The 24,984-nt window shown below is 36.7% G+C and overlaps 1 protein-coding gene across 3 annotated transcripts in view; it reads right to left on the bottom strand.

Moving 5' to 3' along the window:
* Positions 1-1,893: 1,893 nt before the first annotated feature.
* The window catches only part of LOC311067214 (NACHT, LRR and PYD domains-containing protein 3-like), a 47,028-nt gene continuing 23,937 nt past the window's right edge, over positions 1,894-24,984 (bottom strand). For all 3 annotated transcript variants that reach the window (XM_084088936.1, XM_084088937.1, XM_084088938.1), the window contains exons 10-12: positions 22,763-22,936; positions 4,233-4,406; positions 1,894-2,197 (exon numbers count right to left, since the gene is read on the bottom strand). In XM_084088936.1, coding sequence (XP_083945062.1) covers positions 2,191-2,197; positions 4,233-4,406; positions 22,763-22,936 — 355 coding nt within the window. In that variant the 3' untranslated portion in view covers positions 1,894-2,190. The remainder of the gene's footprint in view (positions 2,198-4,232; positions 4,407-22,762; positions 22,937-24,984) is intronic.

Genomic DNA, 24,984 nt, shown 5'->3' with positions numbered 1-24,984 from the left:
TTTTATTTCTCTGATATGTGCATTTCAAGACGTTTGAAGGCCAAAAAAGGATAAGAAATAGATTTAAAACCTGCTCTCTCCTCATCTCCATCACTCTGTCTTTATCTCTCAGTCTCCTGATCTTGCCCTGTCTCTTCCCCTCCTGAAGCTGAACTTTTTTAATTTACTGAAGGCTACAAATTGTATTATATTAATTCTCAACATGTAGCCTACACATGCATTATTAATCTTGTGCCTATGAAAACGGCTTTGTTAATGTTTCTTGTCCCCTCACAATGACATAATTACACGTTATATAGGCCTATTTTCAGCTCAAAATGGCGAAATTAGACAAAAGTTTATTAGTTTTCTAATTATTTTTGTCATTCGTTTAACATTTATGACCTAAAAAACTGTCAAATATAAAATGTTTAGTTTAGCTACTTACATCTTCTTAACTCGCACTTGACCGTAAACTGAAGCGTCAGTCGTGCTGCTAAAATTCCATGTAAAATTCGCGCTCAGCAGCTTCTGTGAACATAAAGCCCGCCTACTTTGATTTGATTGGTCATCTCAAATATTCTGACATTGACGAGAAGTGAAAGACCAATGAGGCTCAGATGAACAAACACACACACACACACACACACACACGCGCGCCTCTGTTTCTGACCTGCGCTCTGCTTGGCGCTGCTGCGGACTGAAGATGAAGAACATTATTTAACCTTGTCAAAGACAAAAAAAAAAAAATATATATATTTTTAGAATAACAACATTTCTTACTCCAAGTTTTAGGGGTGCTGAGCTCCTTTTTAGGGGTGCTGAAGCACCCCTAAAAAGGGGCTAGCCTCGCCCATGGACGAAATGCATGTTTCTTAAGTATTTTGTTGAACATCAATAAGTGTAACAAAATAAAACATGTTAGAAACATGTTTATCACATACTGTCTTTTCACTGTATTATTTTAAAGATTGGAAACATAATGAATGGATTGTAAAACTAAACATTTATTATTATACTAAAACATTATTTTCAGGAACAGATAATTTAATTTCTAAGTAAGTTGTTATACATTTTTGATGTAAACTCTTGCCAAGGTTTTAATTGTGCAAAGTAAATGTTTATAATGTGTTAATCAAAACATAACGTATTAAACATACTGGAGACATGCATCGACTTTTTAGTTTTGTCGACTGTAGGCTATAGTAAGGTTTCAGCAGTTCTCAGCTCAGCACACACAGGCCTATGCTACGGTTCTCGAGTCAAGAACTGGTTGTTGCAGGATCTGGATCACCAGTACAGAACCGAGAACTGTTTCTTGCGGACACATTCGATACGGAGAACCGATGAGCTGGAGAGACTGCACATGCGTGATAGCACCGTCTCTGAACCGAACTTTCTTTTGGCCAACTGATGCTGCACTGATACATGAGCACGGGTGAACCAAGGTCTTGAATGAGGGGCCGAATTCAGCGAAATGTAAGTTTATTTAATTACAAATAAAATAAAATTGATGAAGACCAGTTTATTCACTTTAGATCTTTAAGACATCTAAAACATCCGCGTTTGCGCATCGCTTTAGACCTACTACAGGGTTCATTTTCAAAACGTAAATGTAAGAAACTTATCCAAGATGATTATGACTATGAGTACTATTATTTAACTGAAGTTATGATTACAAATGCCTTTATTTGAATGTATATTTATCCGCCGGGATGATAGAATTGACGTCATTACGTGATGACGTAAAAGAACTGGTGAACCATTTTTTTGAACCGGTTCATTGAAACGAACTGTCCGAAAGAACTGGTTCACGGAAAAGAACCGAACTTCCCATCACTACTTCTCATAATTATGAAAAATTTATATTTCATCAGTCTTTGTCTCCCTCTGCTGGTACAACACAAACACAAAGATATTCAGGCTCTTTATTTACTCCAAGCTTTTTGAGTTACTGTGGGTTTATACAAATAAAATGATTAATCTATGAATGAGAAACTGTAAAAAATAATTTGCTGATTGCTGTGAAATAAAAGGTGTTTCACTGCCGCCTCATCAGGTCTGTCAGAGGATCGCTGAAATCTAAATGAAGTCTTAATTTATAACAGTGAAGTCACTGTATCTTCAGTCTCTGTTGATTCTGTTGACTGTGAGTCTCTGTAGTGGATCCTTATTCACCATCAGATGATCATCAGAAGATCAGACTGGCATCTAATACCTAACATAAAACACACAAACAGTCACATATGCAGTATGAGATATTACATCTGTCCAGGGTTCGAAATGAGGGGGGTCTCGGGGGGTCCCGGACCCTCCATAAGTCATTAGGGACCCCCCATAAGAATTTATTTTTGGATTTTGGGGGGTCCCCGACAAATATATTTTAACATTAAAAATGATTGTGAAAATTATAGGTCTTTAGTGACGTTTTATATTTATAACGGTAATTAAAGGGGGGGGGGGGGGTGAAATGCTCATTTTCACTCAATCTCCTGTTAATCTTGAGTACCTATAGAGTAGTATTGCATCCTTCATATCTCCAAAAAGTCTTTAGTTTTATTATATTTATAAAAGAAAGATAGGCTGTACCGAGTCTTTACGGAAAAAAACGAGCGTCTGGAGGCGGGTCGTGTGGGCGAAGCTAAAGCTGTGCTTACGCGCCGAGCTAACAACAACACACAGAGACATTTGAAGCAGTTTTACTCACCGCCTGCGACCGCAAACCTTTATCATTGTGACTGCTCGATCCTTAAGCATTAGACGATCTGCAAATCCGTCGATCTGGGCTTTGTTTATAAAACAATCATCGTCGAAATGCAGGGAACAAACAGTCTTGCACAACTCCGTTGATGATGCTCTGAAAAAACAAACTCCATCCACTGGGCCCTTAACGCTGGGTTCTTTGGGAATCTGTGCAGGGTTGTCTTGCCCTGGCAACCAAAAACCCACTTCTTTGGTGACATTGACTTCCCAAAAGCTGAGCAGAGCGCTTTGATGGCATACTGCTTTCGCTCTCGTCTCTTGCTCTGGTCTACAAGTGCGCGCGCGCCCGCGCCTTTCCGGGAGAAGAGCCCTTAGGACCCATATAAGGAAATTACGCCCCAGCTGACGTCACACAGACCCATACCCGAAAAAAACTTTCCGAAACTTGTAACAAACCGGAAGGACAATTTTTGGCACAGAAATACTCCTTCAAACGTACAATTTAATTTTTGAAACTTTGTCCATGTTTAGCATGGGAATCCAACTCTTTAACAGTGTAAAAAACTCAGTATGCATGAAATAGCATTTCACCCCCCCTTTAATTTATTTCCTAGCGTGAGACAGCAATCAGGGCAGCTATTAGCCGAGTGAGTTCCTATTATACAGCGTCACAGATTGTTGTTGTGGTGCTCCCGCAGACACGTACTGTAGCTGAACGCGGCAAAACGAAACCTCACAAAGAGTGAAATCCTGAATGAAAATCCTGTAAGTGCTTCGATTATGTTTATATCTCCATATAGTAAAATATTAGGAGTTCAAGTTACTATATCAAAAGTTGCATTAACTAGATACCCAGTGTAATGATTAGAAGTACGTTTGTCAACGTTTCTTTCTAGCTGTATGTGTATGAAGCCAAATGATCTGCCAGCTAACAGCAGACTATGGAAGCTTGTTTCCGCCACAGAGTGAAAAATAAAAAAAGGTAATTGCGACTTTTTAATCTCACAATTCTGACTTTTTATCTCAGATATAAAGTCGCAATTGCAGGTTATAAAGTCAGAATTGCGTGATATAAAGTCGCAATTGTGTGTTATTAAGTCAAAATTGCGTGATATAAAGTCGTAATTGCGTGTTATAAAGTCAGAATTATGAGATATAAACTCGCAATTGTGAGAAATATACTTGAAATTCTGACTTTTTTTCTCAGAATTGCATGTTTATATCTCGCAATTCTGACTTTATAATACGCAATTGGGAGATATAAAGTCAGAACTGCATGATATAAAGTCGCAATTGCGTGTTATAAAGTCAGAATTGTGAGATATAAACTATTCTGAGGTAAAAAAAAAAAAAAATCCATCTTTTTTTTCCCTTAGAATTGGACTTTATATCTCACAATTCTGATAAAAGATGTCAAAATATTCACACACACACACACACACGTGGTGTTGCTGAACCTGGTACAATTTACTTATATTTCTAGTGAGTAAATCAGCCATTTGATTTTTAAATGAAAATATGATGATGAAAATCATTTAAATTATTTTTACCATAGTCTCTCCAGTTTATAATGTGGATCATCCCTCAGATCCTTCAACAGCTTCACTCCTGAGTCTCCTAGTTTATTATATAACAGATTCAGTTGTCTCAGGTGTGAGGGATTTGATCTCAGAGCTGAAGCCAGAGCAGCACAACCTTCATCTGTCACACCACACTCCCTCAACCTGTAGAGAACAATGACACACATTAAGCCTATATCCAGAAATAAACATGACACTTAAAAAATAAATAACGTAATGCTGTCAATATGAAATATATACAAATATTCATTAGAAACAAGTTGTTGAATTACATCAATTAGGATTAGGGGATTCAATATACAGTTTGTACAGTATAAAAATCATTATTTCTATGGAAAATCTCATTAAAACATGGAAACCCAACGTGTGTGTGTGTGTGTGTGTGTGTGTGTGTGAGTGAGAGAGTTTGAATGTGCTTTAATGCTTAATGTATTTGTATGCATTTTAAGGAACATTGTGTGTGTGTGTGTGTGTGTGTGTGTGTGTGTGAGTGTGCTTAATGTATTTGTAAACATTTTAAGGAACGTGAGTGTGCTTAATGTGTTTGTAAACATTTTAAGGAACGTGTATGTGTGAGTGTGCTTAAAGGGACACTTCACCATTTGCATTAAGCTTTGTATCATTAGAAACCCAGTCATATTTTTGAATGGTTGTGCATTATTCCCTCATTTTCCCCTGAGACGGGAGAAATGAGGATTTCAGTGTTGCAGTTCCTGCTTATAATGATGTAAAAATTGTCATGCTCGAATCAGATGTCCGTGGCTATCTTTACAAGCCGCAATATAGCGAAGAGCAGCAGAGGCTGATGGAGGAACAGGAGGCAGAAGACCTGTGGCGGACGAGGAGGCAGAAGACCTGTGGCGGATGAGGAGCCCGGACTGGCTCGAGTTAGGGCGGACTGGTGCCTGTGCTCTCACTGTTCGCCTACGGACACAGAGATAGAGTCCGTCCGCTGCAAAGAATTTCAACGATGCCAATTTCTCCTGGACGAAATCTCTGAATCAGACGAGGACACGGACGTTTGTGTTGTGAACCATCCTAGTTTCGCACACAATATGTTCTGACTGAACATCCCGGTACCATGCAATAATTCACCATTTCGAAAGAAATACAAACGAGGAGTAATTCACTAATGAGTTCGCCAACTAACTAGACATTTTGTGTGAAATGAATTTCAAGCTCTGGTGGCAGCTAGCCTTGTAGACGGAAGAGTGATTTCTCTGATAGGCGGATACCTCATAGGCGGTGTTCTGGATTAGTGGAAGTGGCTTGGGGAGCTGTGCAATGTGGTGCATTGTGGGAGTTGTTGTCTTTCTTACAAATGAGCTCTAAAGTTACTTTCTGTCTTTCCTCAGTCAAGGAACCAAATTCGAAATTTATTTTACAGTTCGACTACATATATGACCCACTTTCAATAAAGATTAATGTTCCCACGGGTGAAATGCTTCTTTAATGTATTTGTAAACATTTGAAGGAAACGTGATTGTGTGTGTGTGTGTGTGTGTGTGTGTCCTTGAGACGTTCGTGGGTTATTCAGAAACGACGCAGGGCAGAAACGGAAAATCACCAAGTGACAATAAAACTAGTCCAGTGATGAATATATTTAGGCTTTCTGAAGCCTTGGAGCCAATTTCTGTGAGGAATCAATCAACATTTACGATGTCATTCAAGTCATAGATATACTTTTGTAATGATGTCTGATTCGTGAATGAATCATTTGAGTCAGTTCATTGCAGTGAATAGGAAAAACCCGTTAATAAAACCAGTCTAGATGATTCATTCATGAATAGAACTGTTAGAACACGATTTAGCACGACGGCTTGATTTCAAAGATCTGATCAAAGAATGGTGTTGTACTGTATGCAGTGTGTAATTATTTGTATAGTTATAAATGTAGAATTTTAGTTAATTTAAGAAACTTTCAAATTTAGTCCTTTATTGTCTCTTATTGAATAATAATTGCTATGCTTATAGATAATGATTGTTGTTATATGTGGCAAAAAGATAAGATAAGGTTTAAAAGGTTTTAAATTTTATTTAACTTTTTTCAAATACAATAACAAACATCCGACAAAACACAAATGAAGCAACAGTAACAACAAAAACCACAACAAAGAGAAGAATAAAAATAAAATAAAATAAATAATAATAATAATAATAAAAAATAATAATAATAATACAAATGGAGATACAATGTAAGACAGTGTAACTATGTTAACTAGTTAACCCTCTGAGGTCGACAAACGCGCCGACGCGTTTTGCCGGATTTTCTCCACATTGTAGCACTATAAACTTAAATTACTCCATCATTTATGGTCATACAGAAAAAAGAAATATAAAAAAAGAATCTGTGATATTTCTCCTTTTGTATGTGTCCACTTACAATCAAATCAAAACATTGTGCTTTTGTAAAATAAAGAAAATAAACAGGGTGTGCTTTCTGCCTCTCCGTCGCGGTGAACTTTTTTTTCTTGAGCACGTCTATAAACTGAAACAAAACTCAGCGAATACTTGTCACACATTTATGAGCCATATACCTTTATAAACATTTAAGTGTGTACTTTTAAATGATCGGATTCAAAACGAAAACAAATATTCTCTGTTTAAGTAATTTGTATAAAACCAACAAGATGTCCAGCTTCTCAAACGCTTGCTCATTACAGTTAATTTGGCCACGCCTACTCGCGCAAAAGATATTCACATGCAAATCTCCACATGGAACGCGAACGCGCTCGTTACCTCAACAACAAAACACTTCACTTCACTTTTCGTCGAGTTTGAAAGACGTGCCTGAGCTTACATTGGATTTAGGCTACCTCAGAAGAAGAAGAACGCGATTTGAAGACAAGAAAGATAAGGTAAGAAATTCTTACATAGCCTAGTTTGTTATTGTTGCATAAATGTCACGTTGCAGCTGAACTGTTGCTAGATATATGGGGAATATAATATTTAGACCCGTGTTTACTGTGTTTGTGGATATCTGCTCAAACATAGATATGTTTATGGTAACCATAATGTTTTATATTTGAGAGTGATCGCGTTTGAATGTATCATATTTTGCAAGCGATCGCGTTTGAATGTATCATATTTTGCAAGCGATCGCGTTTGAATGTATCATATTTTGGATGAAAGCAAAACGCACCAAACGGCTTCATGTTTTTATTATTATCTCATTTCATATCATCATAACGGATGGAAACATTTGAAGTAACATGATAATCAATATATTTTTCTCTAGCTTCTTTTGGAAGATTTATAGGCTGCTATAGGTTATTTATTGTTATTATTATTTTATCCGCACTGCGCATATACCTTATGCCTACAAGGCACAACAAACCTGGTGTTCATTATATTATATATCGTTGGAAACGTGTGTGTGTGTGTGTGTATTCTGTGAATTTTAAAAAGGAATTTTAATAAGCAATTTTAACCAGAAAAATCTAATATTTATTTCCAAAATCGTGCAGGCCTTTCTCTTGATATCAGTATGTTCATTTTTTTTTTTTCAGGTCCCAGATGCCACTGAGGACTTCAACATTCACATGAGTCTCAGTACGTGAACATGGTAAAGTGAAAATCTTGGAAATGAAAGGTATGTACAATGTTTTTAGGAATGGCACAAAGGTCTCTGTCTTTGAAGTGCTTTTTTGGCATTTGTTGTGTATCTTTGGATTATGTTGTGTTGTAAATAAATCCAAACAATTTAAAAGCCATTATTTTTTAAATCTCCTCATTTACAGTATTGTGCAAGGTTGCTCAGAATGATAGGGGCCTGATAGCTCCTAATAGGGCCGTTAGGGGAGGTTCTTTGTCTTTCTCAGGTGAGAAAAGCTTACATATTAATGAGCTCTCGCATAAGGCTTTTTCACACAAAACACGTCGTAAAATTTTTAAATCAATATATTGTCTTATCTGAATGAGCAGTCAGGGTGATTTTCACATAGTTTTGCAGCAAATATTCTAGGCTACGTCATACAATTTTCAAAAGTCTTGTGAAGAAATAATCAGTATGGGTTTCATGGCCTTATTTCAGTGAGAATTTTTTTTTGTATTTTCAAAAACCACGCATAAATGTCATTATCTCAAAACTACAAACTTTTACATACATGCTGCTGATATATTATTGTAGCAGAGTTTGTGCTGAATACAGTGTAATTAGACTTTAGCCATGAAAATGTCACAAGTAACAGAAATAACCAGAAATGTCAGAGCATGTCAGAACACCTCCAGGGCCCAGAAAACAGCTCAGACCTCAGAGGGTTAACTACAGTTAACTATGAAATCAAGACATGTGGTACTATATTTATATAATTCAAAAAGGGTTTCCAGATTTTATAAAATAATTCACCCTTGTTTCTCATTGAATATGTGATCTTCTCTAAGGGTACACAGCTGCAAATCTCCGACAACCACATTCCAATAGGCACATCAGTGTCTGCTTTCCATTTCAAAGCAATACATTTTTTAGCTATTATTAACAACATTTCAGTAAGCTTAATAGCCTTTCTGTTTCGGAGGTTAGAGTTGTTAAAATTGCCTAATAAACATACCTCTGGATCCATTGGAAAGTCAATTCCATGAATCTGTGATATACTATCACATACTTGTACCTAGAACACCTTAACTTTAGGACACAACCAGGTGGAATGCAAAAATGTCCCTTCCTCTGTACCACATCTGAAGCAGAGGGGTGAAATACTGTTATTAAATGTATGTAATCTAGCTGGAGTGTAGTAAAGCTGGTGTAAAAAATTAAACTGAATTAATCTATACCTAGAATTCAAGGTTGATGTGACCCCATCTTTACATAATTGACCCCACAGGTCTGCATCTATCCTTACCCCCAAATCCTGCTCCCATCTCCTTCTGGATTTATCTGGGTCATCTAAAGGCTGATTTGAGATAAGAGCTTCATATATTCTAGAGATAGTTTTATATAGTGGTTTATCGGAGTAACAGAGTTGCTCAATAAATGTCAAATCCGGTAATTTAGGATAAGTTTTTGCTTTGACTCTTAAACAATCTCGTAATTGTAGATAACTAAAAAATTCTTTATTACTCAAATTATATCGATTCTTTAACTGTTCAAACAACATTAAGACATCACCGTCAAAACAATGCTCTACCAGTGTAATTCCTTTATCTGCCCATATCTTAAAATTTTTGTTTTGATGACACATTGGTAGCAATCTGTTCCCCCATAAAGGTGTTTTTGGGGAAAGAAAATTATCCTGTCCCAGCAGAGACCGCAGTTTATTCCAAGTCTGAACTGAATGTCTAATCATGGGATTATTAGTTCTTGTTTTAATCAGTCTGTCATCCCATGTATATAAAATATTGGCAGGACATTCTTCTTTTATCTCAGATTTCTCCATATTCAGCCAAGAGGGAAAGGGGGTATTAGCAAACATCTGAGCTAAGTACCTGGATTGGGCTGCCCAATAATACATCTTAAAATTGGGAAGTCTCAGTCCTCCTTGCTTATAATCCAAAGCCAGTTTATCAAGGCTGACCCTAGGAGTTTTACGATGCCAAATAAAGGATCTTATTAACTTATTAAGAGAAGTGAAAAATGAATTAGGGATTAATATTGGAAGAGATTGAAACATATATAAGAATTTGGGCAAAATATTCATTTTAACAGCATTTATTCTACCAAGTAATGTGAGTGGTAAATCCATCCAATTGGTTAAATCTCTACCCACCTTCTCTAAAAGACTAGCCAAATTGAGTTTATAGAGATTCTTTAACCCTCTGGGGACCAAGCTGTTTTTGGGGTCCTTGAGATGTTCTGACATGCCTTGACATTTGTGCTTTTTTCAGTTATTTATAAACATGTTAATGGCAAAGGTGTAAATTCACTCTATATAGCACAAACAGGGCTACCATAATATGCGAGCAACGTGTATGTAGATGTTTGTATTTTTAAGAGAATAATGTTTATGCGTGGTTATTGGAAAAAATTAAAATGAAAGTTGCTGAATTAAGACCACAAAACACATATTAAATATGTGTCCACAAGACTTTTGACTAATGGATGTTGTCCCTTTGAGTTCTAGCTTCAAAATGATGTAAAAATAGTCTTGCTTTATCGTTCACAAAAAAAAAATACATTGATTTAAATGGTGTAAAACAGGTTTTGCTTGGAAAGCCAATATGCGAGGGGGAGGAGTAGTTTACACCTTAGATTATGAATGTCCCACCCACTCTGCATAATGAGCCATTCACTCAGGTGTGAAACTGACTGAGCCACAATGCAAGGACAAAAGATGTATTTAGAAGAAGACTTATATTGACCATTTAAGATTTCGCTTACATCTCTCTTGTAAATATGTTTTGCTATTTTATTAAAAATGTTACAATTACAACAATAATTACAATTTCAACAATATTTCAAGTGTACTCTTTCTTTGTAAAAAAAAAAAAAAAAAAAAAAAAAAATTATAGGCCTACATTTTATCATATGTATTCATTAGTTTGAATATAGCCAACATTGGAACATCTAACATCTTAGTCTATGAATTTATTTTTGACAAAAATAGTATTTTTTTGCAGTTTAATACGTTGCTTATACAAATACATTTTATTTCAACATATTCCAGTCGATTTTTACTCATCTCAGTAGGCTATAGCAAAGCAGTTTATTATTTCACACACAGACGCGCGATTCATATTTAGGCTAAACAGTCTTTACAAATATGTCCCCTTCATTCATCTCACAGAAAGGCGAGTCATATTATAGAAATGCGATTCATCTTTTTGCGGTTTACATAGGCCTACACTAACGTTATTCCATAACGTTATTCCACACGTGAGAAAAGAAAACAGCCTACCTCACTCCTCAGCAGAATCTGCTCCTCATTTCAGGAGATATTGCTCCTCATCAGCACTGTTCTGAGGAATCTTTTCTCCATAAGGTAGGCTATAATGTCTCACTCGCGAGGAGTCGCGACGCGCTTTGTTTACAGCTGATGTGGGCGTTTCACAGCTCTGAAATAGTTCTCAGAATTTGCGTTTGAATAGCACGCGCTCTCCGGGGAGTGGTCACATTACTGTGAATTAGGTCGTAATGAGCTCGACAGGAGTCGCTCTCTTTTTATACAGATTACAGAAGCTGAGAATATTTGTTTTTTATATAAATGACTTCATTTAACCCTCTGAGGTCTGAGCTGTTTTCTGGGCCCTGGAGGTGTTCTGACATGCTCTGACATTTCTGGTTATTTCTGTTACTTGTGACATTTTCATGGCTAAAGTCTAATTACACTGTATTCAGCACAAACTCTGCTACAATAATATATCAGCAGCATGTATGTAAAAGTTTGTAGTTTTGAGATAATGACATTTATGCGTGGTTTTTGAAAATACAAAAAAAAATTCTCACTGAAATAAGGCCATGAAACCCATACTGATTATTTCTTCACAAGACTTTTGAAAATTGTATGACGTAGCCTAGAATATTTGCTGCAAAACTATGTGAAAATCACCCTGACTGCTCATTCAGATAAGACAATATATTGATTTAAAAATTTTACGACGTGTTTTGTGTGAAAAAGCCTTATGCGAGAGCTCATTAATATGTAAGCTTTTCTCACCTGAGAAAGACAAAGAACCTCCCCTAACGGCCCTATTAGGAGCTATCAGGCCCCTATCATTCTGAGCAACCTTGCACAATACTGTAAATGAGGAGATTTAAAAAATAATGGCTTTTAAATTGTTTGGATTTATTTACAACACAACATAATCCAAAGATACACAACAAATGCCAAAAAAGCACTTCAAAGACAGAGACCTTTGTGCCATTCCTAAAAACATTGTACATACCTTTCATTTCCAAGATTTTCACTTTACCATGTTCACGTACTGAGACTCATGTGAATGTTGAAGTCCTCAGTGGCATCTGGGACCTGAAAAAAAAAAAAGTGAACATACTGATATCAAGAGAAAGGCCTGCACGATTTTGGAAATAAATATTAGATTTTTCTGGTTAAAATTGCTTTTTAAAATTCCTTTTTAAAATTCACAGAATACACACACACACACACGTTTCCAACGATATATAATATAATGAACACCAGGTTTGTTGTGCCTTGTAGGCATAAGGTATATGCGCAGTGCGGATAAAATAATAATAACAATAAATAACCTATAGCAGCCTATAAATCTTCCAAAAGAAGCTAGAGAAAAATATATTGATTATCATGTTACTTCAAATGTTTCCATCCGTTATGATGATATGAAATGAGATAATAATAAAAACATGAAGCCGTTTGGTGCGTTTTGCTTTCATCCAAAATATGATACATTCAAACGCGATCGCTTGCAAAATATGATACATTCAAACGCGATCACTCTCAAATATAAAACATTATGGTTACCATAAACATATCTATGTTTGAGCAGATATCCACAAACACAGTAAACACATATGATACATTCAAACGCGATCGCTTGCAAAATATGATACATTCAAACGCGATCGCTTGCAAAATATGATGCATTCAAACGCGATCACTCTCAAATATAAAACATTATGGTTACCATAAACATATCTATGTTTGAGCAGATATCCACAAACACAGTAAACACGGGTCTAAATATTATAATATTCCCCATATATCTAGCAACAGTTCAGCTGCAACGTGACATTTATGCAACAATAACAAACTAGGCTATGTAAGAATTTCTTACCTTATCTTTCTTGTCTTCAAATCGCGTTCTTCTTCTTCTGAGGTAGCCTAAATCCAATGTAAGCTCAGGCACGTCTTTCAAACTCGACGAAAAGTGAAGTGAAGTGTTTTGTTGTTGAGGTAACGAGCGCGTTCGCGTTCCATGTGGAGATTTGCATGTGAATATCTTTTGCGCGAGTAGGCGTGGCCAAATTAACTGTAATGAGCAAGCGTTTGAGAAGCTGGACATCTTGTTGGTTTTATACAAATTACTTAAACAGAGAATATTTGTTTTCGTTTTGAATCCGATCATTTAAAAGTACACACTTAAATGTTTATAAAGGTATATGGCTCATAAATGTGTGACAAGTATTCGCTGAGTTTTGTTTCAGTTTATAGACGTGCTCAAGAAAAAAAAGTTCACCGCGACGGAGAGGCAGAACGCACACCCTGTTTATTTTCTTTATTTTACAAAAGCACAATGTTTTGATTTGATTGTAAGTGGACACATACAAAAGGAGAAATATCACAGATTCTTTTTTTATATTTCTTTTTTCTGTATGACCATAAATGATGGAGTAATTTAAGTTTATAGTGCTACAATGTGGAGAAAATCCGGCAAAACGCGTCGGCGCGTTTGTCGACCTCAGAGGGTTAAAAGATGCATCTCAAGCTTTATACCTGTGGGTCTGTTTGACTGTTTGACTGAATTTTCGCGGAGTTATAGATCATTTTCGAACGCGTTTCAAATGGGAGTTTACTGACAGAGAGAAGGCAGAAATCGCATCATGTTAATTTTTCTTTATTTGTCAAAAAGCAAAACACTTTATTTTTATTGTGAGTATACAGAAAAAAAATAGAAACTGAACAGGATCGATTGATGTATTACACGAAAATGAAAGATCAAAATTAACAGGGCATTTAGTGTTTATTTTCATTGCTAAAAAAAAAAAACGAGCAAAACGCGCGGGCGCGTTTGTGGTCTCCAGAGGGTTAAGTCACCATCTACCTGAATACCCAAATATTTAATTCCAGTAGGAGAGCACTTAAAGGAAAAGCCGTCCAGTGCAGTAGAGTCAAACCCTGATAATGGCAAAATGACACTCTTGTCAATATTCACTTTGTATCCAGAGAAAGTGCTATATAAATGTAACACATTCTGTAGATTTGACAAAGAGTCTATGGGGTCAGTAAGAAATAAAAGAATATCATCTGCAAATAATGATATTTTATGCATTTCAGGGCCGATTCCAAAGCCCTTTATATCAGAGTTGCATCTAATAGCCTCGGCTAGAGGTTCGATAGCTAATGCAAAGAGAGCTGGGCTTAGGGGGCATCCTTGTCTACATCCTCTATACAAGGGAAATGTGGCAGAAGTAATTCCATTAGTAACTATTTTTGCTTTAGGAGATTTATAAAGTGAATAAATTAGGTCAATATATGCAGCTCCAAATCCAAAATTTTTCAGCACTTCAAAAAGATATGGCCACTCAACGCGATCAAAAGCCTTTTCGGCATCAAGAGAAACAGCTACTCCCGGTATACGTTTTTCTTTAGCAGTATGAATGACATTGAATAGTCTCCTCAAGTTGTTTGCTGAAAGCCTCTCCATTACGAAACCAGTTTGGTCTGGGTTAATCAGCAGAGGAAGATGAGTTTCTAACCTCTTGGCTATCATTTTAGTAACTAATTTATAATCCACATTAAGGAGAGAAATTGGCCTATAGGACGCACATTTCAGCGGATCTTTACCTTTTTTGTATATTACCGAAATTATTGCATTGGAAAAAGAGTCTGGAAAACACTTGTCCATCCTAGACTGGTCAAGTACTTCCATCAAGTATGGCACAAGTAAATCTTTAAAAACTTTATAAAATTCGGATGGGAAGCCATCTTCACCCAGAGATTTATTATTAGGCATTATAAGAATGGCTTCAGTCAACTCAGAGGCAGAAAAAGGTTGATCCAAATCAAGCCTGTCCTCCTCTGAAAGACATGGTAAGTGGATTGAGGATAAGAAAGAATCCATTTGTGTACTATCTGTACTTGCCTGAGAAGTATATAACTCCGTGTAATATTGCTTAAATGCATCATTAAACTCTACAGGAATATATGTTTCCGCGTTGCCTGTATTTGTAGCATTTATCGTTCGCTTCTGTTCATCCCATTTTAATTGCCAGGCCAAAACTTTATGTGCTTTCTCGCCAAGCTCATAATAACGTTGATTAGAACTAATAATAGCCCTCTCTGCCTGGTAGGTGTTCATTTTATTATACTCCATTTTTTTATTAAGTAATTCCCTATAAACATCCTTATTCTGATCCTTATGGTATATTTTTTCAAGTGCTAAGATTTCGGATTCTAGCTCATTCAATTTGGATTTTTTTATTTTATTAACCCCTTAGTATATGCAATACAATGGCCCCTAAGATAAGCCTTTAAAGTGTCCCATAATATGAAGCTATTAGAACAAGAATGTTTATTTGTAGACGTAAAAATATCAATTTGTTCTCTAATAAATTTTTGGAATTCCAATTGTCTAAGAAGAATTGGATTTAGCCTCCACCTATAAGTTCGTCCTATTTTTTCTGGGATGGACAATGACATTACAAGGGGAGAGTGGTCACTCAATAAACGAGGAAGATATTCAACATCCATCACACAATATAAAAGTTGGGTGGATAACAAAAAATAATCTATACGGGTGTGTGAATCATGAGGATGTGAATAAAAAGAGTAATCTCTATCTTGTGGATGTTCATGCCTCCAAACATCAGTTAGATTTAAATCTTTCATAAAAGCAGTGGTTGATTGAGCTGCTTTAGAAAGAGGCAACGGTCTGGTTGAAGATCTATCAAGTACATTGTCAAGACAAAAGTTAAAGTCCCCACCTACCAAAAGTGAGCCTGATGATTGAGCGATTTGAAGGAAAACATTTTGCATAAACAAGTGATCATCAATATTTGGCGCGTATATATTTAACATTGTCCACTGTTCAGAATACATATGTCCTTGTATCATTACATATCTTCCTGAAGGGTCAAATACCGATTTTGTAACTGTAAAAGGGATATTTTTATTTATCAGTATAGCCGTTCCCCTTGACTTAGAATTAAACGAGGATGCAAACACTTGACCTACCCATTCCCTTTTAAATTTTTTATGCTCGGAGTCCGTTAAATGGGTTTCCTGCAGAAAAACTATTTCTGCCCCCAACTTCTTAAGGTACATATATACTCTTTTTCTTTTAACCCTCTGGGGACCACAAACGCGCCCGCGCGTTTTGCTCGTTTTTTTTTTTTAGCAATCAAAATAAACACTAAATGCTCTGTTAATTTTGATCTTTCATTTTCGTGTAATACATCAATCGATCCTGTTCAGTTTCTATTTTTTTTCTGTATACTCACAATAAAAATAAAGTGTTTTGCTTTTTGACAAATAAAGAAAAATTAACATGATGCGATTTCTGCCTTCTCTCTGTCAGTAAACTCCCATTTGAAACGCGTTCGAAAATGATCTATAACTCCGCGAAAATTCAGTCAAACAGGCAAACAGACCCACGGGCATAAAGCTTGAGATCGCATCTTTTAAATGAAGTCATTTATATAAAAAACAAATATTCTCAGCTTCTGTAATCTGTATAAAAAGAGAGCGACTCCTGTCGAGCTCATTAGGAGCTCATTCACAGTAATGTGACCACTCCCCGGAGAGCGCGTGCTATTCAAACGCAAATTCTGAGAACTATTTCAGAGCTGTGAAACGCCCACATCAGCTGTAAACAAAGCGCGTCGCGACTCCTCGCGAGTGAGACATTATAGCCTACCTTATGGAGAAAATATTCCTCAGAACAGTGCTGATGAGGAGCAATATCTCCTGAAATGAGGAGCAGATTCCGCTGAGGAGTGAGGTAGGCTGTTTTCTTTTCTCACGTGTGGAATAACGTTATGGAATAACGTTAGTGTAGGCCTATGTAAACCGCAAAAAGATGAATCGCATTTCTATAATATGACTCGCCTTTCTGTGAGATGAATGAAGGGGACATATTTGTAAAGACTGTTTAGCCTAAATATGAATCGCGCGTCTGTGTGTGAAAGAATAAACTGCTTTGCTATAGCCTACTGAGATGAGTAAAAATCGACTAGTATATGTTGAAATAAAATGTATTTGTATAAGCAACGTATTAAACTGCAAAAAAAATACTATTTTTGTCAAAAATAAATTCATAGACTAAGATGTTAGATGTTCCAATGTTGGCTATATTCAAACTAATGAATACATATGATAAAATGTAGGCCTATAATCTTTTTTTTTTTTTTTTTTTACAAAGAAAGAGTACACTTGAAATATTGTTGAAATTGTAATTATTGTTGTAATTGTAACATTTTGAATAAAATAGCAAAACATATTTACAAGAGAGATGTAAGCGAAATCTTAAATGGTCAATATAAGTCTTCTTCTAAATACATCTTTTGTCCTTGCATTGTGGCTCAGTCAGTTTCACACCTGAGTGAATGGCTCATTATACAGAGTGGGTGGGACATTCATAATCTAAGGTGTAAACTACTCCTCCCCCTCGCATATTGGCTTTCCAAGCAAAACCTGTTTTACACCATTTAAATCAATGTATTTTTTTTTGTGAACGATAAAGCAAGACTATTTTTACATCATTTTGAAGCTAGAACTCAAAGGGACAACATCAATTAGTCAAAATTCTTGTGGACACATAGTTAATATGTGTTTTGTGGTCTTAATTCAGCAACTTTCATTTTAATTTTTTTCAATAACCACGCATAAACATTATTCTCTTAAAAATACAAACATCTACATACACGTTGCTCGCATATTATGGTAGCCCTGTTTGTGCTATATAGAGTGAATTTACACCTTTGCCATTAACATGTTTATAAATAACTGAAAAAAGCACAAATGTCAAGGCATGTCAGAACATCTCAAGGACCCCAAAAACAGCTTGGTCCCCAGAGGGTTAACTGGACTATGTAGACCCTTAGTATTAAAAGTCACAAATTTCAAAGGCTTTGTTGTCATGTATAATCTATGGTATCAAAATCACCATATAAAACACCCTCATAAAAAATAAACATTATCCTGATTGATCCACTGTCACCCTGTATTTTAAATGTTGACATGTATCTCTCCGAAAAGGAAATAAATAACATAAAAATGATAATAATAATAAAAGAACAACACATATAAACGCAGAAACCCTGCTAAAGCTGCTGAACCAGAACTATCAGCAGCTGAGTGGGAAAAAATCCGTTGAGAAACGAATAGCTCGCACTTCCTTCCCAAGCAAAAATGAAAAGCTACTCCCAAGCTCCCTTTATATATAAAACACACTGATATAAGTAAGCAACAGTCATTTATAATAATGCCCTAACATATTGAACTCTATTACAAATCTAATCATGTGCAGCCGCCCGTCAGAGAAAAACTGTCCAAGTCTGTTTTTTTCAGTCCATTATCAGATGAAGCCCCTCACTGATATTGATACAAGAGAAAGAGAAAAACGAAATACAGTAGGCCCAACTCAATACTTGGGGAAAATAAACCAAAATAGGCCTAGGCCTATACCCATTCAAAAAATAAAAAATAAATAAATCGCAGGCGACCAAAGAATATTAAGTTCCCAAGATATCAGTTTAACGTAATCACTCACCCGTCCAGATCTAACAACTAATCGCTGAGTCAAATCGATCTGGGACAAGTAACGTTAGACTGTATCCATCCCAAAACGTTGTAGACTCCGCCACATAAGATAAGGGTTTGTAGAAAATCCAGAGCTTCCCACTTGTATTTACGACATTAGCCGCTTTTCCACTGTCGGGCCGAACGGTTCTCATTGCGTAACCGTTCCATTCCGTGCCGATCCGGGTCAGCTGGTGCGGTTATGGCTTCATTCTCCACTGTGGGTTTGATAGCAGCCGCTCTTTGGGATATAATACAAACGCGTCAGACGTTGCCTTGGTAACGCGGCGGTTTACTGATGATATGAGATGTAAATAGCGACCGCGTTATGGAGAATGATCAGCTATTGCTTTTAATTTTATTATTGCTTAGTTTACTTCACTCAAAGAGCGCTTAACCAGATACAGAGAAACTGGCAGCCAGACAACAGACAAGTGACCAATCCTGGAGACTTTACTTCACGGATTCTACCAGCACGGTTCGGCTGAGCATTCATTACCATTATAAGAACCGGTCGGCTCGACGGTGGAAAAGCGGCTATTGTGGAGGCGTTCATGTGCGTTCAACTCGTAAATACAATCTTTATGAGATGACTTGAACACACCATATGAGTGTTGAGTGTCGTAATATCCATTTCAAGTGGACGTGTGGAAGAGACGTGAGACTGAAAGCACTGAAAGCCCTCGTGCTGCTCATATGCTGAGAGAGAGATAAGACAGTAGAGCTGCACAATTCATCTTTAAAATACTGTGATCTCCATTTAAACACACACACAATCTTCTTCAAATTCCTCTGTCTATTAAACCTTTGACAAAATCATATCTCAACATTCAAATCTGTGTTGGCGCTGCAGCTGACCCAGAGAGAGTTGTCATGAAACAGCTTAACCTTACTTTCGAAAAATAAATAAATACAATCATGATTTTTCATGAAAAATTATGTTAGAATTGTATGCCTAAAATACCTTGGTATCAGCTTTCATCAGTGGTATAATTAATACAATTACAATTAATTTGGTTTGTCGTGATTAATTTGTGTTCATAATTAGTAAAAAAAAAATCTTCTAACAAGAATAAACACATATGAACAATTAAATTATTATTATATTATTCATTATTTTTATATCTTGAAACTACCCAACCAACGTTTCACGCTCAGATGTAATGGCGGAATATAAATACTAGGGGTGTGACGAGACGCTTACTCCACGAGACGAGACGAGACATGAGATTGGGTTCACGAGAACGAGACAAGACGAGATTTTTACACAATTTTTAAGAAATCCTCAATGATGAAATGTATGAATGGAAAATAGTCTTTTATTCAACTGAAAATCACAAAATGCAAAACAATTTAGGTGCATTTTGAAATCAACTTGTAATGAATGTTATTTTACTTCTATTTTAATGAATTCTATGCAGTAAAGGACATGCAAACACTGCAAAATGTTTTGCTATAAACTCTACCGTCTGGCTTCTCCCCTGTACGATTTCACATGAGAAATCTAACTCCTTTCCACAAATCGAACATAAAAAAAAATAAAACAGTATAAATAAAATTAATAAATGAAATAACACTTTAAATGCAAACAGTAAGTGTGTATCCATAATCAAAGTAGCCTACTGCTCTCTCAAAACTACAAGTTCAAACAGAAAAAAAAAATTTCTTCAAGCATGAAAAAGAGATAAATTAACTACACAGATTATGGTCATGTTCTTTTTCAAGAATATAAGCATGTCGACAATTTCTGGCAGCAGTTGAGACCTTTGGGCAGTAACTAGGGCTGCACGATATGAGGAAAAGCTGCGATGTGCGATAACATTGTTTAATATTGCGATGTCGATATGACTTGTGATATGTGAATGTTAGCTATACTGTTCCCATGTCTTAGTGCTTTAATAGGTTCTTTGCGCGATAGATCAAATGTTTATTACCTGCCTGGTTCAGATTACACTATTTTAGCGCGATTTTGGCACGATCCGTTTCGTGGAGATTCGTAAAGGACAACGGGCGTCGAGACGCAAGATTCGATCGTTTCATTTCGTATAGTGTGTCATAGTGGGCGACAACCTACGCGTCTGCGATGCTTCAGGACATCACGACAGAAAGACTAGCATGTTTAATTTTAACGGTCCTCCACGACGGGTTGAGTGTGAGCGAGAGTGAGTGTGCGCGAGTGAGTGAGAGTGCGAGCAACAGTGAGTGTGCGTGTGTGCGCGCGCGAGTGAGCGTGTGTGTGTGTGTGTGCGCGCGCGAGTGAGTGAGCGAGGGACAGTGAGTGTGTGTGTGTGCGCGGAGTGTGTGTGTGATTGGCCCGGCACACAAATGATTTAAAAGTGGCAGGTTGCATCTTCAATACTAATTTCACCCTCACGATCCATCACGCTGACATCACAACAACTCACGAGACAAAGTTTCACCTCGACGAGAAATCTCGTCGCGTTTTAATCTCGCCAGATCTCGTAACACGAGATCTCGTCACACCCCTAATAAATACATTACCAAAATGTGATTACAGAATATATTTAAATTATCCATCAAATTGTCATTTTCTCCTTACTGTCTTGCGAGTTAACAATAATGCCTGACCAGTAAATTACTTATTGAATAAGAATAAGAAATAATATCAAGTCGTCAAAACTCCGCGAATCACAACAAACGTATCGGTGAGAACACTCATTTAAACAGCATGTACACACACCCGATCTTGACTGCACATCATATTTTTGACATTATTGATACTGCTTTCAATCGTAATGCAATAGAAATGAACACAAAAAACCTGCCTAGTGCCTACCTACAACACTAGAGCGGCTGCGGGCGAATGTTTTTTTTTTTTTTTTTTTTGAGCACTGCTGACGTATTCTTTCACGCGCACCATAGATGCACGTGCACACACAATATGACATCACACTCCCCTATTTTCCTCCAATGGTCCATTCCATAAATACCGAACAGTCCCTAAATGGTTGTCATTCACAAGGCTACTTTTACTTTTGTACTTTAAGTAAATTTCCAAAATTTGCCTGTACTTTTACTTGAGTAAGTTACATCAGTACTTCTACTTTTACCAGAGTATATGTTAACACAAGTATCTGTACTTCTACTTGAGTACATGAAGTGAATACTTTTGCCATCTCTGCAAAGTGTGTTTTTCAGTGTGAGTATCAGCACTGCAGAATCACCTTAATGAGGAGCAGCTCATGTGTTCAATCATTTACAGATCAAACACATGAACTCACAGCAGCAGGAGAAATAGAGCAAACGCTTTAAAAATATAAATTCTCTTACATCATATGAACAGACGTAAGAATAATTTGATGAATTTGATCATGTTGTTTTAATAGCTTTGCTTGTAATTAATGAAATAGTAGTTATTTCCCTGCATTTTATTCCATTTTGATTATACTTTATGAATTCACAGTAGCCGTGTTTCCATTACCCTTCAAATTGCGCAAATTGAAATTGAAAATTGAAAATACGCCCAGTGGAAACACGCCAATTTCGCAAAAACTTCCATTTATCAAAAAAAAGTATTTACGCTCACATGAGGTGGTTTTTCAGGCCATTCAAAAAAGAAATATTTCGCAAAACTGCAATGGAAACAGTTTTTGCGCATTTACAGTCACCTGACGTAGACGAGGCAGTGTGTTTGGACAGAATACGAGACAGAGTTCTTTATTAAATTCATATAAGGCAAAAGAATTACAGGAATACTGGATTCTAAACCTCAAATAAATGCCACAATCAAGACCTCGAAGCAGAAATGAGGGAGAAACACCCAGAAACACCTCATATGTGCCGCTCACAAGTATAATAAGGGTTGCTCCTTACCATTAATGATTGGAAAACACACATACATCTTCGATTAATAATAATGGCTAGTGCAGTGGCTGGGATATACATAAACCTACCAATGTCCGTTGCCATGGTTTTTGGAATGATTTTACTTATTGCGAGAGGAAAAAATGAAGTTTTAGTCACATAACACGGTTAATGGAAACGTCGTCATTTCGCAATAGCTTTTTGTCGACATTTAGAAAAAAAAATTTTGCAAAAGTTTTGCGCAAATCTGTAATGGAAATGCGCCTGGTGACAGTTTCATGTGAGAGTAACGTATGATCTTACCACAGTAACTCCAGTTTACAGTGAGGATTCGCCAGTCCAGCAGAAAACAGCTTCACTCCTGAGCCTCCTAATTTATTCACAGACAGATTCAGATATCTCAGATGTGAGGGGTTTGATCTCAGAGCTGAAGCCAGAGCAGCACAACCTTCATCTGTGACACCACACTCACACAACCTGTAGAGAACAATGACACACATTAAGCCTATATCCAGAGATAAACATGACCATAATTAACATAATGCTATCAATATTAAATATATACAAATACTCATTAGTTCACATTGTGAAAATACATCAGTTAAGATTAGGGGATTGATTATAGAGTTTATTGTTCTTATAGAGATTATTATTTCTAGGGAAAGTCCCCATAAATCATGGAAACCCAACGTGTGTGAATGTGCTTTAATACGTAGTGTATTTGTAAACATTTTAAAGAATGTGTGTGTGTGTGTGTGCTTAATGTATTTGTAAGCATTTTAAGAAATGTGTGTATGTGTGTGTGTGTGAGTGTGCTTAATGTATTTGTAAACATTTTAAGGAACATATATATGTGTGTGTGTGAGAGAGAGTGTGTGCTTAATATATTTGTAAACATTTTAAGGAACGTGTGTGTGTGTGTGTGTGTGTGTGTTAGCAGGGGAGGATTGGGACGATTCTAAGGGTCCAGCAGAACTGGACTTTAGTTCTTTATTGTCTCTTATTGAATAATAATTGCTATGCTTATAGATAATGATTGTTGTTATATGTGGCAAAAAGATAAGGGTTTGTAGAAAATCCAGAGCTTCCCACTCGTATTTACGACATTAGCCACTTTTCCACTGTCGGGCCGAACGGTTCTCATTGCGTAACCGTTCCATTCCGTGCTGATCCGGGTCACCTGGTGCGGTTACAGCTTCATTCTCCACTGTGGGTTTGATAGCAGCCGCTCTTTGGGATGTAATACAAACCTGTCAGTTGTTGCCTTGGTAACGCAACAGTTTACTGATGATATGTGATGTAAATAGCGACCGCGTTATGGAAAATGATCAGCTATTGCTTTTAATTTGATTATAGCTTTGTTTACCTCACTCAAAGAGCGCTTAACCAGCTACAGAGAAACTGGCAGCCAGGCAACAGACTGATGTCTACGATAGTGATCAAAATAGAGTAAATCAGCCTTTGATAGAAACTTGGCGCTTAAACTAACACATTTATTTATTACCTTATTCTGCCACTAGGTGGCGACAAGTGTCTGTTAAAAAATGTATTTGTAATTGAATTATTTATTCAAGAGAATGTAGAACTGTATGAAGCTTCTGAAATAAAACTCAGAAAGATGTGATGAATTGAATTTGTAAATATGACTCATCTTATACATCATGTAAAGTCTGTATAAGTGTATGATTTAACTTTTACCCATAGTCTAGTGTAAAAAAAAAATAAGAAAGAAATACATTGCAATATCGAATCGCAATATTGTAGAAATATTCAATATTCAATAGTCATTTCTAGGCTTGACTACTGCAATGCTCTTCTGGCTGGACTTCCATCATGTGCAACCAAACCTCTACAGATGATCCAGAACCTGCAGCTTGTCTCGTCTTCAACGAGCCCAAGAGGGCCCACGTCACTCCTCTGTTCATCTCTCTGCACTGGCTACCTCTCGCTGCTCGTATCAAGTTCAAGGCATTGACGCTTGCTTACAGATCTATCACAGGCTCAGCTCCCTCCTACTTTCACTCACTCCTACGAGTCTACATCCCTACCAGGAGCCTACGATCGGTCAACGAGCGACGTCTTGTGGTTCCATCACAGAAAGCCACAAAATCACTTTCCAGAACATTCTCATTCACAGTTCCATGCTGGTGGAACGCTCTCCCCACCCTCATCCGGAATGCAGAATCCCTGACAACATTCAAAAGACAGCTGAAAACCCATCTCTTCCATGAGCACTTAACCGCATAAAAAAAAAAAAAAACCCTTCCCTTTCCCTTTAAAACCTCACTTATCGGGCTTATGCTACTCTGTATAATGCATGAACTTCGCATTTTGAGCACTTCTTGCGTTATTTTTGCCTCTTCATGATGACTCGCTTAATTTAGTCCTAATTTGTAAGTCGCTTTGGATAAAAGCGTCTGCTAAATGACTAAATGTAAAATGTAAATGTAGAAATGCTATTCTTAAAAATTGCAGTACATATCGTATCACCCAAGAATCATGATAGACACACACACACGATGCAC

The sequence above is a fragment of the Abramis brama genome (genome assembly GCF_963993115.1).
Source record: "Abramis brama genome assembly, chromosome: 17".
NCBI lineage: Eukaryota > Metazoa > Chordata > Actinopteri > Cypriniformes > Leuciscidae > Abramis > Abramis brama.
Note: the sequence above shows the minus strand (reverse complement) of the source record. Positions and strands in the feature narration are given on the sequence as shown.